This window comes from Triticum aestivum, chromosome 1B, assembly GCF_018294505.1.
Source record: "Triticum aestivum cultivar Chinese Spring chromosome 1B, IWGSC CS RefSeq v2.1, whole genome shotgun sequence".
Taxonomy (NCBI): Eukaryota; Viridiplantae; Streptophyta; class Magnoliopsida; order Poales; family Poaceae; genus Triticum; species Triticum aestivum.
In genome coordinates this window covers 551,901,288-551,918,811 of record NC_057795.1, presented here as the reverse complement: position 1 = coordinate 551,918,811, position 17,524 = coordinate 551,901,288, and the positions used below count along the sequence as shown (strand labels likewise).

The window sequence follows — 17,524 nt, the reverse complement described above, 5'->3', positions numbered from 1 at the left end:
GAGATTGACATTCCAGAAGTCATTATTTAAATCACTGACACCCCTCAGCCACAGCCGAATAATCCATTCTCCAAAATTCTGAAGTTCAAGGCTGATGCCTTCTTCAATGAGCATGTATTCTTCACTGCTTACAATCCATATGATTCTGCTCGGTTGAGGAGGAAGCACTTCTGGACAGCTAGTCAAGCAAATTTCTATGCCTCGGTGCTCTTCGACAAAGACAAAGTCTTCGACCATGAGCATATTCCTCACTTGGACATGGAATCACTGCCTTGCTTCACGCCAGTCCTCGCTGCCATTCATGATGCTGGTCTACTCAATTTCTGCACTGACATATGCGATTGGAATGAAGAACTCATTCTTCAATTCTATGCGATGCTGCACATCACCGGCAATGCTGAAGATGTGAACTCCTGGGTGTTAGACTAGATGACAGAGAACACACACTATAAGGCACCGGCCACTGAATTGCTTTGTTCCATGCCTGTCAGTCCTCCCTCAGAAGGTGCACGTCTCCTCTACTCTGAAACTGAGCTGTCAGATCATTTCATGCAAGTGTTGATGAAGCCATTGAAGCCTGGAAAAGCCTCAAGGACAAAATTCCTTGTGAAGGAATTGCAATATGTGCCAAGGACAGTCTATCACATTCTGACAAAGACATTGAGTCCTATCAAAGGCCACGACTCGAATGATAAAGAAGTCGTTAGCATCATGAAGAATATGCTTTTAAACATCATGCACCATATTCCCGTGAACTATCATGATTTCTTCATGAGGACTTTGGCAAACGTTGCGATGTCCCCATTTGAGTTGAAGCCTTATGCTCCCTGGATTATGAGATTCATCAGATCAAGGTCTTTACTCAACTACAAAGCTGATACACTCAACCATGGCAGCTACTTGCCCCCAATTGAAGTCCTCAAACGGACATTTTCCTCAGGTGATGAAAAGGCAAGGCCACTGCTGTTATTGATGAGGGCATTCGTCCATTGGATGGACAGTTTCTCAAAGCTGCTTCATACTCCACCAATGATGACTCTGCTACTCATGACTCTGCTGCCAATGCTTCAAAGCAAAGTCCTCAGGCTACAGCTCCAAGGGTGATGACTGATCATGAGCTTCTCCTCAGTCTTCATCAAAAGGTGGATCACAATCACAAATGGGTAAAGCGTCAGTTTGGCGCTATTCTTCACAACATGACTGCAACAAACAATTCAGTGAAGAAAAAAAATTATTACCACAATGAAGTATTCAATCGCACCTGGGCTGTCCTGGCTCATCTTTACGGTGATGAGGATCTCAGCAGATGGGCTTCAAGCAGGACTTCGACTGGTCCAAACCTCCACCGAAGAAATTCAAGAAAGTTGAAGTTCCTCCTCTGGTGCCCAGCTCATATTCTTCATCATGCGAGACTGATGAAAATGAAGATTTGGACAACACTGCGGCATGCCCTACTCCAACAACCGACCCCAACAATGCTGATGCTCCTCCATCAACTTCGTGAAGAAATTCTTCAGGGGCGTTAGTTGATACGTCTCCAACGTATCTACAATTTATGAAGCATTCATGCTATTATACTATCTGTTTTGAATGATTACGGGCTTTATTATACACTTTTATATTACTTTTGGGACTAACCTATTAACCGGAGGCCCAACCCATATTGCTGTTTTTTTGCCTATTTCAGTGTTTCGAAGAAAAGGAATATCAAACGGAGTCCAAACGGAATGAAACCTTTGGGAGCGTGATTTTTGGAACGAACATGATCCGGGATACTTGAAGTACAAGCCAGGGAAGCTTCGAGGAGGCCAGGAGATAGGAGGGCGCGCCCACCCCCTGGGCGCGCCCCCTGTCTCGTGGGCCCCTCGTGGCTCCCCCGACCGACTTCTTTCGCCTATATATTCCCATATACCCTAAAACCATCGAATAAGAAGATAGATCGGGAGTTCCGCCGCCGCAAGCCTCTGTAGCCACCAAAAACCTCTCGGGAGCCCATTCCAGCACCCTGCCGGAGGGGGATCCCATCACCGGTGGCCATCTTCATCATCACGACGCTCTCCATGACGAGGAGGGAGTAGTTCACCCTCGGGGCTGAGGGTATGTACCAGTAGCTATGTGTTTGATCTCTCTCTCTCTCTCTCGTGTTCTCTCTATGGCACGATCTTGATGTATCGCGAGCTTTGCTATTATAGTTGGATCTTATGATGTTTCTCCCCCTCTACTCTCTTGTGATGAATTGAGTTTTCCTCTTGAAGTTATCTTATCAGATTGAGTCTTTAAGGATTTGAGAACACTTGATGTATGCCTTGCCGTGTTTATCTGTGGTGACAATGGGATATTCACGTGATCCACTTGATGTATGTTTTGGTGATCAACTTGCGGGTTCCGTGACCTTGGGAATCTATGCATAGGGGTTGGCACACGTTTTCGTCTTGACTCTCCGGTAGAAACTTTGGGGCACTCTTTGAAGTACTTTGTGTTGGTTGAATAGATGAATCTGAGATTGTGTGATGCATATCGTATAATCATGTCCATGGATACATTAGAGTTTTGGTTGATTTGTGTCTTAAGGTGTTATTCTAGTATGAACTCTATGATAGATTTAACGGAAAGAATAGCTTCATGTTATTTTACTACAGACTCTTGAATAGATAGATCAAAAAGGATAACTTTGAGGTGGTTTCATACCCTACCATAATCTCTTTGTTTGTTCTCCGCTATTAGTGGCTTTGGAGTGACTCTTTGTTGCATGTTGAGGGATTGTTATATGATCTATCTATGTTATTATTGTTGAGAGAACTTGCACTAGTGAAAGTATGAACCTTAGGCCTTGTTTCCTACCATTGCAATACTGTTTACGCTCACTTTTATCGCTTGCTACCTTGCTGTTTTTATAATTTCAGATTACAAATACCTTTATCTACTATGCATATTGCACTTATATCACCATCTCTTCGCCGAACTAGTGCACCTATACAATTTGCCATTGTATTGGGTGTGTTGGGGACACAAGAGACTCTTTGTTATTTGGTTGTAGGGTTGTTTGAGAGAGACCATCTTCGTCCTACGCCTCCCACGGATTGATAAACCTTAGGCCATCCACTTGAGGGAAATTTGCCACTGTCCAACAAACCTCTTCACTTGGAGGCCCAACAACGTCTACAAGAAGAAGGTTGTGTAGTAGACATCAAGCTCTTTTCTGGCGCCGTTCCTGGGGAGGCTAGGTAAGCGGCACTCACGCCCCATCAACTAAGCTCTTTTCTGGCGCCGTTTCCGGGGAGGTGAGTGCTTGAAGGTATATCTTTAGATCTTGCAATCAAATCTTTTTGTTTCTTGTTTTATCACTAGTTTAGTTTATAAAAGAAAATTAAAAAATGGATTTGAGTTTATCTCATATGCTTCATCTTTTTAATATCTTTTGTGAGTATGATGGAAAGGAAAATTGTGCTCAATTGCTAGAAGAAGAATGCATTCAAATGCTTGATACTAAATCCTTGAATGATGAGCATGATTGCAATGTTGTTAGTATGAACTCTTTGAATATCCATAGTACTAATGATGATTGCACTAGTTATGATGAAAATGTCTCTTATAAGCATGTCGATTTTTGTGGAGTAGATTGGGTTTGCAAGTACACACCAAATAGGGAAAATAGATATTGCAAGAGGCATAAGTATTTAGAAACTAAATTGTTGCAAGAAAGTCTTGATGTTTGTGCTGAAAAATTCAATATTTTTCGCGCTCCTTGTGAACTTTGCAATGAACGTGGTCATTTAAATCTCTAATGCAAATTGTTTCATGACCAAATCGTATCCAAAAATTGTGATAATTTGATTACCTCTGAGCATCATAAAGAGCTTAGTCTTCTTTTGGGGTATGAAGAAATGAAACGTATAACTGAGGGTATTCCAAAATTTAATCTTGATAGATTTCTTGATTTTGATCTAGAGAAGATTTATTTGTATTGTGCGGTGAATTGCATTTAAAATCCTTATATTTCCAATTACATAAAGAAAAGAAAGCAAATAGAAGATGATGAGAATACTAATGAAAGGGAAGAGACTTCCCAATCTCCTCCTATTATTTCTTATGATGAATCAGGTAACGAGGAGGAGCTTTCTATTCAACCAATCCCATCAATAAATAAGGTTGAACCCACACATAATGTGAAGAAGAAAAAGAAAAGAAGGAGTAACAAAGGTAAAAAGGTATCCCTCCCAAAATATGTTGCTCCTACTACTCATTGTGATGGTGGTAATTGCTATACTATTGGTGCTATCCATACTATTAATGATGAGAGTGATTATGCTTATGATATGAAAGGGCCCAAGCTTGGGGAAGCTATGTTTGATGAGGATGACATATTTGATAATATATTTGCTTAAATTAATGTTTGTCCCAAGCTTGGGGCATGCTATGTTTAATGAATATGATATTTTTAGCATCCCAAGTTTTGATATGCAAAATTGTTATGATGATAGCATGCCTCTTACCTATGATGATTATATTGGTGAAAGTGGGTTTGGAAGAGTGTCAACTTTAGGAAGTAATGATCCCACTATTTTGGATGATGTTGAATCTTATTGTGATGAATATGAAAGTGGATTTGGAAGAGTGTCAACTTTATTTAGTGATGATTCCACTATCTTGGAAGAGGTTTCAATCGATTATGATGAGAACAAAGTTGCTACTTATGATGATTATTGTGATGTAACTTATGCTATAAAAAGTAGTGATGATTATATTTATAAAAATTGTCATGATTATGATTACCCTTTTTCTGAACATTACTCTTTTAATGTGGGAACAATTTATAGTATTCAAGTCTCTTATGATACTCCCACTATTCCGAATGAGAAGAATTTTGCTTATGTGGAGAGTAGTAAATTTTCTATGCTTGTAGATCATGAAAAGAATGCTTTAGGTACTGGTTATATTGTTGAATTCATTCATGATGCTACTGAAAATTATTATGAGGGAGGAACATATGCTTGTAGGAATTGCAATAATATCAAGTTTCCTCTCTTTGCGCTTAAAAATTTAAAGTTATGCTTGTTTTGCCTTCCTATGCTAGTTGATTATTGTTCCCATAAGTTGTTTGCTCACAAAATCCCTATGCATAGGAAGTGGGTTAGACTTAAATGTGCTAGTCATATTCTTCATGATGCTCTCTTTATGTTTCAATTCTTATCTTTTATGTGAGCATCATTGAAATTATCATGCCTAGCTAGGGGCGTTAAACGATAGCGCTTGTTGGGAGGCAACCCAATTTATTTTTGTTCCTTGATTTTTTTTCCTGTTTAGTGATAAATATTTCATATAGCCTCTGGTTAGATTTGGTTTTATGTTTTAATTAGTGTTTGTTCCAAGTAGAACCTTTGGGAAGACTTGGGTGAAGTCTTTGTGATCTTGCTGTAAAAAACAGAAACTTTAGAGCTCACGAGATTAGCTGCCATTTTTTTTACCGGAGAGTGCTTTTAGGTTGATTCTTTTTGCAGATGATTAATAGACAAATTCCTCAGGTCCGAAAATTTATTTCAGAATTTGTTTAGTTCCAGAAGTATACGTTTGATACAGATTACTACAGACTGTTCTGTTTTTGACAGATTCTGTTTTCTATGTGTTGTTTGCTTATTTTGATGAATCTATGAGTAGTATCGGAGGGTATGAACCATAGATAAGTTGGAATACAGTAGATATTATACCAATATGAATTTATAATGAGTTCATTACAGTACCTAAGTGGTGGTTTTATTCTCTTATACTAACGGAGCTTACAAGTCTGTCAAGTTTTGTGTGGTTGAAGTTTTCAAGTTTTGGGTAAAGATTCGATGGACTATGGAATAAGGAGTGGAAAGAGCCTAAGATTGGGGATTCCCAAGGAAACCCAAGGTAATATTCAAGGACAACCAAGAGCCTAAGCTTGGGGATGCCCCGGATGGCATCTCCTCTTTCGTCTTCGTTCATCGGTAACTTTACTTGGAGCTATATTTTTATTCGCCACATGATATGTGTTTTGCTTGGAGCGTCATTTTATTTTATTAGTATTTGATTTCTGTTATTTATAGTAATGTTTTTCATCTCTATTTTCAATAAAAATGTTAAGGATAGCCTTTACCATGCTTATTTTGCTAGTATACATGTTGCTGTTTGAAAACAGAAAGTTTACCGCTGTTGCAAAAATTCCCTAGAAAGTTCAGAGAATGATATAATGTTGAAACTTTTTTCATAATGAGATATGATAAATCTTCTACAGCTTAGTAATTTTCTCATAATTTTTGGAGTTAGGGAAGTATGATGAATCTTGCATTCTTTACAAACTATACTGTTTTGGCAGATTGCTGTTATGTTTGCATTGTTTGCATATGTTTGCTTGTTTAATGATCATTTGATGATAGGAATATTAAATATGCAGAGGCATTTATTATGCAATGTTTAATAATAATTTTAGCGATTTGTTACAGTAGAAAATGATAAGGTTTTTGCATTGGTTTATACTAACTTATCTCATGAGTTCTTGTTGAGTTTGGTGTGGATGAAGCTTTCGAGATTAAGGAAACCGAGGATATAAAAGGAATTAAGGAGACACAAAAGTTCAAGCTTGGGGATGCCCAAGGCACCCCCAAGATAATATTTCAATAAGTCTCAAGCATCTAAGCCTGGGGATGCCACGGTAGGCATCCCACCTTTCTTCTTCAACAACTATCGGTTAATATCGGTTGAACCTAAGTTTTTGCTTCTTCACATGAGTTGTGCTATCCTTGCAATGTCATTTTATTTTGCTTTGCTTGCTGTTTGAATAAAATACCAAGATCTGAAATTCTTAAATGAGAGAGAGTCTTCACATAGTTACATAATTATTTAGCTACTCATTGATCTTCACTTATATCTTTTTGGAGTAGTTTGTCATTTACTCGTGTGCTTCACTTATATCCTATGAGTAAATGGTTGAATGAGTTGAATGTCATAAATCTGAAATTATATATCTCTCATTTGCTTATCCCATGGGGAGTAATGACTTCACATCTAAGAAGTAGAGGTTGTAAATTTATTGAAGGTTAGCAAGCATTGTATTGGTCATTTGAACAATTCATGAAAGAATATTGAAGGAAGAGAGATTTCACATATAAATATACTATCTTAGACATCTTTTATAATTGTGAGCACTCATTAAGTATGACATGCTAAAGAGTTGATGTTGGACAAGGAAGACAACGTAATGGGTTATGTTTTCTCACATCTCAGTTAAAGTATATTGTCATGGATCATTCAAACATGTTGAGCTTGCCTTTCCCCCTCATGCTAGCCAAAATTCCTTGCACCAAGTAGAGATACTACTTGTGCTTCCAAATATCCTTAAACCAGTTTTGCCATGAGAGTCCACCATACCTACCTATATGCGGTATTTACCTGCCGTTCCAAGTAAATTTGCATGTGCCAAACTCTAAACCTTCAAATAATAATCTGTTTTGTATGCCCGAATCGCTCATGTAGCGACTAGGGGCTGTCAGTATCTTCCATGCTAGGTGGGTTATTCTCAAGATGAGTGGACTCCGCTCATCATTCACGAGAAAAATGGCTGGTAACCGGGATGCCCAGTCCCATGATCAAAAGATCAAAATCAAATCAAAAATAATTAAAACAAAACTCCCCCGGGATTGATGTTAGTTGGAGGCACCCGTTGTTTCGGGCAAGCCATGGATTGATGATTGTTGGTGGAGGGGGAGTAAAAACTTTACCATTCTGTTTGGGAACCGCCTATAATGTATGTAGTATGGAAGATATTGGGAACTCTTGGTTGTTATGTTGACAATGAGATCATACCTCTCAAAATTATTTATCTCTATTTCAAAATCGAGCTCTGGCACCTCTGCAAATCCATGCTTCCCTCTGCGAAGGGCCTATCTTTTACTTTTATGCAAGAGTCAAGGTGATCTCCACCTTTCCTTTTTTCATTTTATCCTTTGGCAAGCACCTCGTGTTGGGAAGATCCTGATATATATATATATATATCCAATTGGATGTAAGTTAGCATGAACTATTATTGTTAACATCACCCAAAGGTGAATACGTTGGGAGGCAACATTATAAGCCCCTATCTTTCTCAGTGTTCGATTAAAACTTCATAACCATAAGTATTGCGTGAGTGTTAGCAATTGTAGAAGACTATATGATAGTTGAGTATGTGGAGTCTGCTAAATCAATGCTCTGACATAGACCCTTCCTGAAAATAAGATGAATTGCAATTGTTTGATGACTGAGAATGAAGTTTGCTAGTTTGCTAGAAAGTTTATGGTCTATGCTTTAACATGTGAATAGCTTGCTACTTGATCTTGAGAAGTTTTATGAGATGAACTACTTTTATGACATATAATCATGCTAGAAAAGGTGATTGAAATTATCATTGATCAAACTTGTGCACCTTCTAGCATTCACACTTCATAAATTCTTTCTTTTATCATTTACCTACTCGAGGACGAGCAGGAATTAAGCTTGGGGATGCTGATACGTCTCCAACGTATCTACAATTTATGAAGCATTCATGCTATTATACTATCTGTTTTGAATGATTACGGGCTTTATTATACACTTCTATATTACTTTTGGGACTAACCTATTAACCGGAGGCCCAGCCCATATTGCTGTTTTATTGCCTATTTTAGTGTTTCAAAGAAAAGGAATATCAAACGGAGTCCAAACGGAATGAAACCTTCAGGAGCGTGATTTTTGGAATGAACATGATCCGGGAGACTTGGAGTACAAGCCAGGGAAGCTTCGAGGAAGCCAGGAGACAGGAGGGCGTGCCCACCCCCCTGGGCGTGCCCCCTATCTCGTGGGCCCCTCGTGGCTCCCCCGACCGACTTCTTTCGGCTATATATTCCCATATACCCTAAAACCATCAAATAAGAAGATAGATCGGGAGTTCCGCCGCCGCAAGCCTCTGTAGCCACCAAAAACCTCTCGGGAGCCCGTTCCGGCACCCTGCCAGAGGGGGATCCCATCACCGGTGGCCATCTTCATTATCCCGGCGCTTTCCATGACGAGGAGGGAGTAGTTCACCCTCGGGGCTGAGGGTATGTGCCAGTAGCTATGTGTTTCATCTCTCTCTCTCTCTCTCTCTCTCTCTCTCTCTCTCTCGTGTTCTCTCTATGGCACGATCTTGATGTATCGCGAGCTTTGCTATTATAGTTGGATCTTATGATGTTTCTCCCCCTCTACTCTCTTGTGATGAATTGAGTTTTCCTCTTGAAGTTATCTTATTGGATTGAGTCTTTAAGGATTTGAGAACACTTGATGTATGTCTTGCCGTGTTTATCTGTGATGACAATGGGATATTCATGTGATCCACTTGATGTATGTTTTGGTGATCAACTTGCGGGTTCCGCCCATGGAACCTATGCATAGGGGTTGGCACACGTTTTCGTCTTGACTCTCCGGTAGAAACTTTGGGGCACTCTTTGAAGTACTTTGTGTTGGTTGAATAGATGAATCTGAGATTGTGTGATGCATATCGTATAATCATGCCCACGGATACTTGAGGTGACAATGGAGTATCTATGTGACATTAGGGCTTTGGTTGATTTGTGTCTTAAGGTGTTATTCTAGTATGAACTCTATGATAGATTGAACGGAAAGAATAGCTTCATGTTATTTTACTACGGACTCTTGAATAGATAGATCAAAAGGATAACTTTGAGGTGGTTTCGTACCCTACCATAATCTCTTCGTTTGTTCTCCGCTATTAGTGGCTTTGGAGTGACACTTTGTTGCATGTTGAGGGATTGTTATATGATCTATCTATGTTATTATTCTTGAGAGAACTTGCACTAGTGAAAGTATGAACCTTAGGCCTTGTTTCCTACCATTGCAATACCGTTTACGCTCACTTTTATCATTAGTTACCTTGCTGTTTTTATAATTTCAGATTACAAATACCTTTATCTACCATCCATATTGCACTTGTATCACCATCTCTTCGCCGAACTAGTGCACCTATACAATTTGCCATTGTATTGGGTGTGTTGGGGACACAAGAGACTCTTTGTTATTTGGTTGCATGGTTGTTTGAGAGAGACCATCTTCATCCTACGCCTCCCACAGATTGATAAACCTTAGGTCATCCACTTGAGGGAAATTTGCTACTGTCCTACAAACCTCTGCACTTGGAGGCCCAACAACGTCTACAAGAAGAAGGTTGTGTAGTAGACATCATTAGTCCTCACTTTTCGACCCTTTTGGTCATTTGATGACAAAGGGGGAGAAATTTGAGTTAGTCTTCAAGCAGGTCTATCTATATGGGCGTTTTTTTGTTAAGTTACAACTCTTGCTCTTCTAAAGCTTTTGTTGATTGAGTTGTAAACTTAAGTTCAATGGTGACCTGATACTTTTGCTCTGTTTTTCTGCATGCTATTTCCTCGTTAATGTTATGCATGCATGCTGAATCACATCAGTCACCATATTTTATCATGCATTTCAAATTCTTCATTTCATATGTTAAATGCGTGTATGAATTACAAGATATAGGGGGAGATCTCCATGATTCTACTCTTCAAGTGTGCATTGCTTCAAAAGCAAATTCCTCACTATGCACATCTTTAGGGGGGGTTCTTCTATATCTTGCAATCAAATTCCTCAATATTGAGTACTTTCAATTCATATGTTTATCCCCGTTGAAAACTTAACCAATATTGTCATCAATCACCAAAAAGGGGGAGATTGTAAGTGCATCTAGTGCCCCTTAGTGATTTTGGTGTATTGAAGACTTATAGGTTAAGGGACTAATATGTTTGTGAGTGTATACTGGCTCTATAAGTCGATGAGGAGTTTGATATTTATAGTGAAAGTCGACCCCTAAAAATGATGTCTTCGGCTGAAGACTTTGGTTCTCCTGAAGACTTTGAAAGTGAAGAAATTGGTGTGACCTTGAAGACTTGGATATTCATGCGAGGAATATGGAGCATGAAGACTTTTGTTTTCGTAGTTTCATTTTCTCTTTCTTGAGTCATAGGAAACACCGTACTGTTAAAGGGGGTCGAGGTAATACTAAGGAAACTGATTTCCATGTGATGCTCATCTCAAAATCCTACACCTACCCAATCCTTCGAGTGAAACCATTGTAAATCTCATATCAGTTCAGTCAATTTCTTCAGTGACAGAGACGAAGATCTTCTGGTCTCTAAGGAATTTGTTCTGACTGAGGAGTTAGGAATTCGCCAGTGCAGATTGCCTACAGAGTGAGGAACATGATAGCCCTGAGGATTTCGAACCTCAAAATATCCGACCGTTGCTAAGCCGCACACCAGCTGTCCCAAAACTATCTACCACCTAATGGTCATATCAGCCAAGGGCATTTATGTCTTATCATGTCGGGCTGCTTCCTAGGCTATAAATAGCCGCCCCTACATCCACTAGCTGGTTAGCTGCTCCGAGAGAAACTGACACTTGTCATTTGAGAGCATCCCATCCTCCGAGGACTTTGAGTGAAAATCATCAAGTGAGGAAATACCCAAATCCCAAACCCAAACCTACAAACCCCAAAGTGATTGAGTATCACTGAAGAGATTGTTCCTGTGTGGAACCGACGCTTGTTACCTTTGAGGACTGTGTATCCTCCAGACGATTAGACGTCATGGTCTGAGCATCCAAGAGGAATTGTGGATTGCCGAGTGACCAAGTCTGTGAAGGTTTGGAAGTCACCTGTGAAGACTTACCACTACTGTTGGGCGAGATTTGCGTGATCTTAGCTCAAGGAGAATACGGTGAGGACTGTGTGTCCGGGACTGTGTGTCCTCGAGTTTAAATACTCAGCCGCTCCAACCAGACATACAATTGTCACAGCAATTGGAATTGGTCGACCAAATCATTGTCTTCACCAAGCCTACTGGTTCTATTTCCTCAACCCTTTCATTTCCTCAATTATGTGTTGATGAACCTGATCATTACTGTTTGAAGACTTTGACTGAAGACTTTCTCTATTTCCTCAATCCTATTTCTTCAGCCAGTTTGTCTTCATCCTGTTATCATGTGTTTACACTTTCTATACTCTGTGTTTTGTCTTTCATTTCATCATGAAGACTATGCTGTTGCTCTGCTATGCTTATACATGAGTACTTATTCCGCTGCAAGTAGTTCTTCGCTTAGGATTTTCCTCACCCTAAAATTCCTCAGTGAAGAATTCATAAAAATCGCCTATTCACCCCCCCCCCTCTAGTCGACGTAACGCACTTTCACTTATCCATGACAACCATTTTTCATTGAACCCCATATGTTTCATGATGTTGATCATTGCTTCATGTTTGATTATGTCAAAGGCTTTTGCAAAGTCCAACTTTAGGAGAACTATCTATCTCTTGGAAGGTTGGCACTGATGAATATATTGGAATGTCCAAGCCAGGTAGTCTTGGATAGAATGCCCTCTGATGAAACCATATTGGTTGCAATGTATAGTTCACAAGATAACTTTTTGTAATCGGTTGGCAAGGAGCTTTGTGATGAGCTTGAGGCAGCAGTTGAGCAGAGTAACCGGACGTTAATCATTGACTGTGGTGGGGGGTCCATTCTTGGGAATTAGAGTGATTAAGCCATCATTTATGCTTTGTAGATTAAGATCGCCGACATGGAATTGGGAGCAAAGTGTATAGAAGTCCTCTTTGATGATTTGCCAACAAGCCTTGAGAAACAACCCATTGAAACCATCTGGGCCTGGTGCACGATCAGCAGGCATGTCTTTGACTACTAGGTCAATCTCTTCCTTGGTGAATGGAAGTGTGAGGTGATCCAGGTTCTCAGTCGGCCGAATTAGGGAAGGAAGATCAAACCGCATCTGTGTTGGGTTGGAAGTGCCAAGTCTTTCAGTGTATGCATGGAATATGAGGGCTTCTTTGCCCGTATGATCCTCCACAATCAGTCCCTCTGGTGTTTGAAGGATAGCAACATTGTTTTTCCTGTAATGTTTTGTTGCAACTGCTTGGAAGAATTTAGTGTTCTCGTCTCCGAACTTAACCCAACGAATGGTGGATCTCTTCTTCCAATACTGCTTCTGATAGTCCAATAATCTCAGGAGGTTTTTTTCATGATCTTACGAAAGTTGCATTCGGGTAATAGTGAGAGGTCTTAGGTTTTCTAGATCATCCAACTCAGTGAGGGTTTTGTTTGTATTTTGAATTGCCATTGGCCTGGCCCAGAGCAAGGTCAGGTTCCTGTGGGTGCTCCGCGACGCCTGTGCGGCTGTGCCGGCGTGCATGATTTGATCCGTGAAAGCGACTGTGCGATCGTCCCGTGGTGTGACTAGCTCAAGGTGTTGTGCCATCCTTCAGTTGGTGGGTTCATCACCCACTGCGGAATGAACTCGACGCTGGAGGCGCTGTACGCCGGCGTGCCGATGCTGACTCTGCCGATAGCTTTCGACCAGCCGATCAATGGATCATTGTCGATGAGTGGAAGGTTGGGTACAACCTCAAGGAGAAGGTCCGGGGCGATGGCGTCATCGGAAGAGATCACATTGCTGAAGGGTGTTAAGAGGCTCATGAATTGTGATGACGGTGAGGGCTCGAGGAGGAGAGCGTCGCTTATGAAAGAGGCTTCTCGCGCCACGGTCGAAGTGGGTGGTTCATCGGACAGCGATATCACGTCTTTCATCAATTACATTTTGCGGCTCAATAACTGAAATGTCGTTAGAGATTGCTAAATATATCTTCATTTGAGCAATGTATTTGAATTCGATTAGTATGTTGTTCATTTAGCATTTGAATTCGATTGACTAGCTGGGAATGAACTCAATTTTCTGCTAGAAAGGTTGAGGGAAAAGAAGAATCAGTCCCTTTAAATGTAAATTTTCTCTTTGTTTATTGTTTTCCTGAGCTTCCTTTTCTGCACTGTGTGGTATATTTGTGCTTCTCCTTTCCTCTGAATTATAACACCTCCCCTGTTGTTTCTTATTGCCCAGACAAAATTTCAGTCCAATACCACCAAAGGAAGCACACGGAAAATTTCAGTCCAAACGAAGAGAAAATTTTCAGCTATGTTCTAATTTATACAAGTACAGAAAGTAAGTAGTGCCAAGTGAGAACTATCAAAGGTGGTGACAAGTCCAAACAGTTTTTTTCTAGCTTTCAAGATATGCTCAGATGGGCTGTTGACATGGGGAAACAGTTTTTCCTTCGAAAAAAAAGAACTGGATAACTGTAACAAACACAAACTGAAACAAAGACCACCTGTGAGAACAGGTGTTCAGTAACATGGCTCTGAATTCGATTCAAACTAGAATGAATTGTATTCGTATCAAATAGCAGAACATGCAGTAAGTAAACCCAGCTCTCTTGATTCGAAAGCCAAGCAAATGGCTGAACAAATATAGTTGTTGTTTACACCCTGGTGTATCAGATCAGATAGTAGCAGAACACACAGTAACAGTAAGTAAACCAAGCTTTCAAGATCGAAAGCCGAGCACAGCAAATCCTAAAGCAAACTAGGCCAGACGTTGAGGAGCTGCGACTGCCGGAGGGCGCAGAGACACGCGCCCATACTGCTCAGAGGAGTACTTCTTGTAGATGGCCTTGAGCTTGCACTCCGGAGCAGCCGCGTGCGCCATGACGAGCACCTTGGCAGGCTCCCTGAAATCAACAAACAGATAGATTTCCCATGAATTTCAGCTCATTCAGCCAAGTTCATCTTCATCAGGTAGACGGACAAGTGAATGAATGGCTTACAGGAGCTGGGGTTCAGCGAATCCGGTGTGGTGCTTGAGGGTTTCCGTCCAGATGGGGCTTCTTTTCAGCGTGCACCGAGCGGCGTACACGGCAAACGCCGCCACCAGTGAGGGGCGCACCGTGACCAGCCCGTACTCCATGAGCGCCATCTCGGCGAAGAAGAAGATCATATGCTCAAGCTGCGTTCAATAACAACAATAGGAGGAAACGAAATTCAGCAAATGTTCAAGCTACGTTCAGCGACAAGATCATATGTTCCATGGCACATCTATCTGACATGCAACTTCAGATATCTGAACCAAAGTCCTATGCGTTTTTACCTCCTTGTCGCTTCCGGCGGCCTTGGCGAATCGCACCAGGAAGACGTACGGGGTGGGCACGGTGAGGTTCCACGCCATGCTGTTGAGTATGTTCTTCTCCATGGACAGGATCTGCTGCCTCGAGTACGAGTAGTCGGCTATGGATATGAAATCGTCTACCTGCAAACACAAAGCAAACCGCCACTTGAGATTCAGAGTTCCTTCACAGACACGAGCCGATTGAGGCAGCTACTCGAACGAACAGAACAGGTGATCTATGGATGCAAAGGGGATGAGATAAAGTGCTTGGGTACCTCTGGGGCCCAAATCTCCTCATACTTGCAGGAGATGAGCATGGCCGCCATGCCGACGAGCTGCAGCTCCCGCCGAGGCACCGCCTGTAAGGAGAGGAACCTGTCGATGACGTACATTGTTAAGAACATGCTCTCGGGCATGAGCTCGAACTTATGGGTCACTTCAACTAGCCAATCTATCAGGATTGCCCTCATCTTGGGGTTGATCTCGGGCTGGCTGCCCATGTAATCGATTGGCCGGCACTCGTGCTGCAACACAGATTGGTGAACATCGTCAGAGCAGTTGCTTGCGGTGTGTCACTTGAGCAGACAATTGCTGAAGAGGGAGGTTTGTGGTTACCTGTGCCTCCTTGTAGTATCTGTAGATGTCGTCGATGTAGTCGACGACGGCGAGCTCGTTGTCGCCGTCGAGCTTGTCGATATCATCGATTGAGGCCTCCTGCAATTCACAAGTACACGCGAGCAGAGTTAAGGCACCTTGGGGGTGAGCAGTAAGAACAGAAAGAGGTGCTGGTTGGATGGCCCAGGTCGCTCACCTTGGAACGATGGTTGAGCACGGTCGTGAGGGTGTGGACGACCTTCTTCCTGGGGGCAGAGCAACCGGCGGCAACCTCTGATGGCTTCCTGTTTTCGCCGGGGCCGGTGACGATCTTGGCGGCCGGCTTAGGGCGAGGGGCGGCGGGCTTGAGCTTGACAGGGACTTTCTTGGCCACCGGCTTCAGGCCGGCCCGCTCTGCTGGAGGAACAGCTACGCCGTTCTGCAAACCACAACGGCGATTTAGATTAGAAATCCATCATCAAGAAATTGCTTTCGAACATCGGAAAGGGGGCTCGTGTCTGTCTGTACCTTAGATGGATCGGCCTGGGCCTTCCTCAAGAGCTGGGCACCGAAGCTCCTGGTAATTGGGCGATTGATCTTGCTGTTGCAGCGAACAAGACAGGATTCAGATCAGGACAAAGAACGGAAGAACGAAAAAACAGGGCGGGATCCGATCCTTGCGCTGATAGATTTTCTTACCCGTCGAGGACGTGGGCGTGGGCGTGGACGACGTTGCCGATGTCCCCGAGCACCCGCCTGTTCCCTCCCGCCCCGGGGCGGCCGCCGGCGGCGGCGGCGTCCTTCTGCTGCCCTGCCGGTACTGCGGCACCTGAACATGACGAAAGAGAAACATGAGTAAAGATCAAGGAACTGCTTCTTTGACGCACGGGTCAGGCACGAAACGCGCTCGAATCAGACTAGAAATCAAGAAGTCGAGAACTAAAAGTCCGATCTTGGTGAATCAGACTCGTAAGACGGAACAGATCAAGAACTCGAACAAAACAAGCCGCAAGAAACCCAACGGCGCAGGCAGGTCCAAATCGACAAATCGAGAACCCCTAGAGGCTAGAGCGGTCGTTCCCCGCGTCGCGCGGCGAGAAAGAGAGATCCGGCGGGAGGGAGGGCGGGCGGGGCTCACCTCTGTTGGCCGGCTGCGGAGCGGCAGCCGCGTGCTGGTCTTGCCTGGACCCCATGGGGATTTGCTGTTCCAGCTCCGTTCTCTCCGGGCTCCGGCGAGGTGCTTCCGGCGAGCTCTTGAACAGAAGAACAGGGCAAGAGCGGGCAGCGGACCTCTCTCTCCGATGCCTCTCTCCTCCTACCGCTGTGAGCCGTTGGGGGCGGACGGAAGAGACCTGAAGTAAGTTTTATAGAAGCGGGCGGCCGCGGTTGAGGCGGCGGGGGGCACAAAGTAGCCGTTGGGGGTTCTTTGGTTCTTGGAAAAGGAAAGTTTCCGGCTGCGAGTTTCTTCGGAATCTGGGATTGTCACGTCTCCTGTGTGTGTGGAACCCCGGAACGTAATAACGGAAATACCATCTGGCGACATTTCGCCACATGGCCAACCCTAGTCCCAAACCTGGGCATGGGCAGCCCGGCCCGAAGCCCGACGTCCGAGCCAGGCACGGGCCTCACTTGCCAGCCCGAAGCCCGGTAAAATCCTGACAAAAGAGGTATAACTTAGGCTACCAACGCTTTCATCGTGGTTGCACGTATCTTGACGCATGCGAGGGTGCTTGCCACCCGGCTGCAGAGGAGGGTTGTGAACATTTTGGGTTAGAATGCTATATGTATTACAGATTTATAGTATAAATTTAAATTTGTTGTAAATTTGCTTTTTCATCTGAAAAAAATCCCAAAATCTCCCCCACCCCCCCCCCTAAAAAAACA

The 17,524-nt window shown here is 42.8% G+C and overlaps 1 protein-coding gene and 1 pseudogene across 1 annotated transcript; one reads left to right on the top strand and one right to left on the bottom strand.

The window, feature by feature from the left end:
• The window catches only part of LOC123079663 (UDP-glycosyltransferase 87A2-like), a 37,918-nt pseudogene extending 24,252 nt beyond the window's left edge, over nucleotides 1–13,666 (top strand).
• A 634-nt stretch (nucleotides 13,667–14,300) lies between these two features.
• LOC123094715 (cyclin-B1-5) lies at nucleotides 14,301–17,020 on the bottom strand. The gene is made up of 9 exons (XM_044516654.1): nucleotides 16,779–17,020; nucleotides 16,340–16,469; nucleotides 16,169–16,241; nucleotides 15,858–16,079; nucleotides 15,662–15,760; nucleotides 15,322–15,570; nucleotides 15,029–15,187; nucleotides 14,709–14,887; nucleotides 14,301–14,612 (listed from the first exon to the last, which is right to left on the bottom strand). The coding sequence occupies exons 1-9, from the start codon at nucleotides 16,831–16,833 to the stop codon at nucleotides 14,468–14,470; spliced, it is 1,311 nt and encodes a 436-aa protein (XP_044372589.1). The 5' UTR covers nucleotides 16,834–17,020; the 3' UTR covers nucleotides 14,301–14,467.
• Nucleotides 17,021–17,524: the final 504 nt, after the last annotated feature.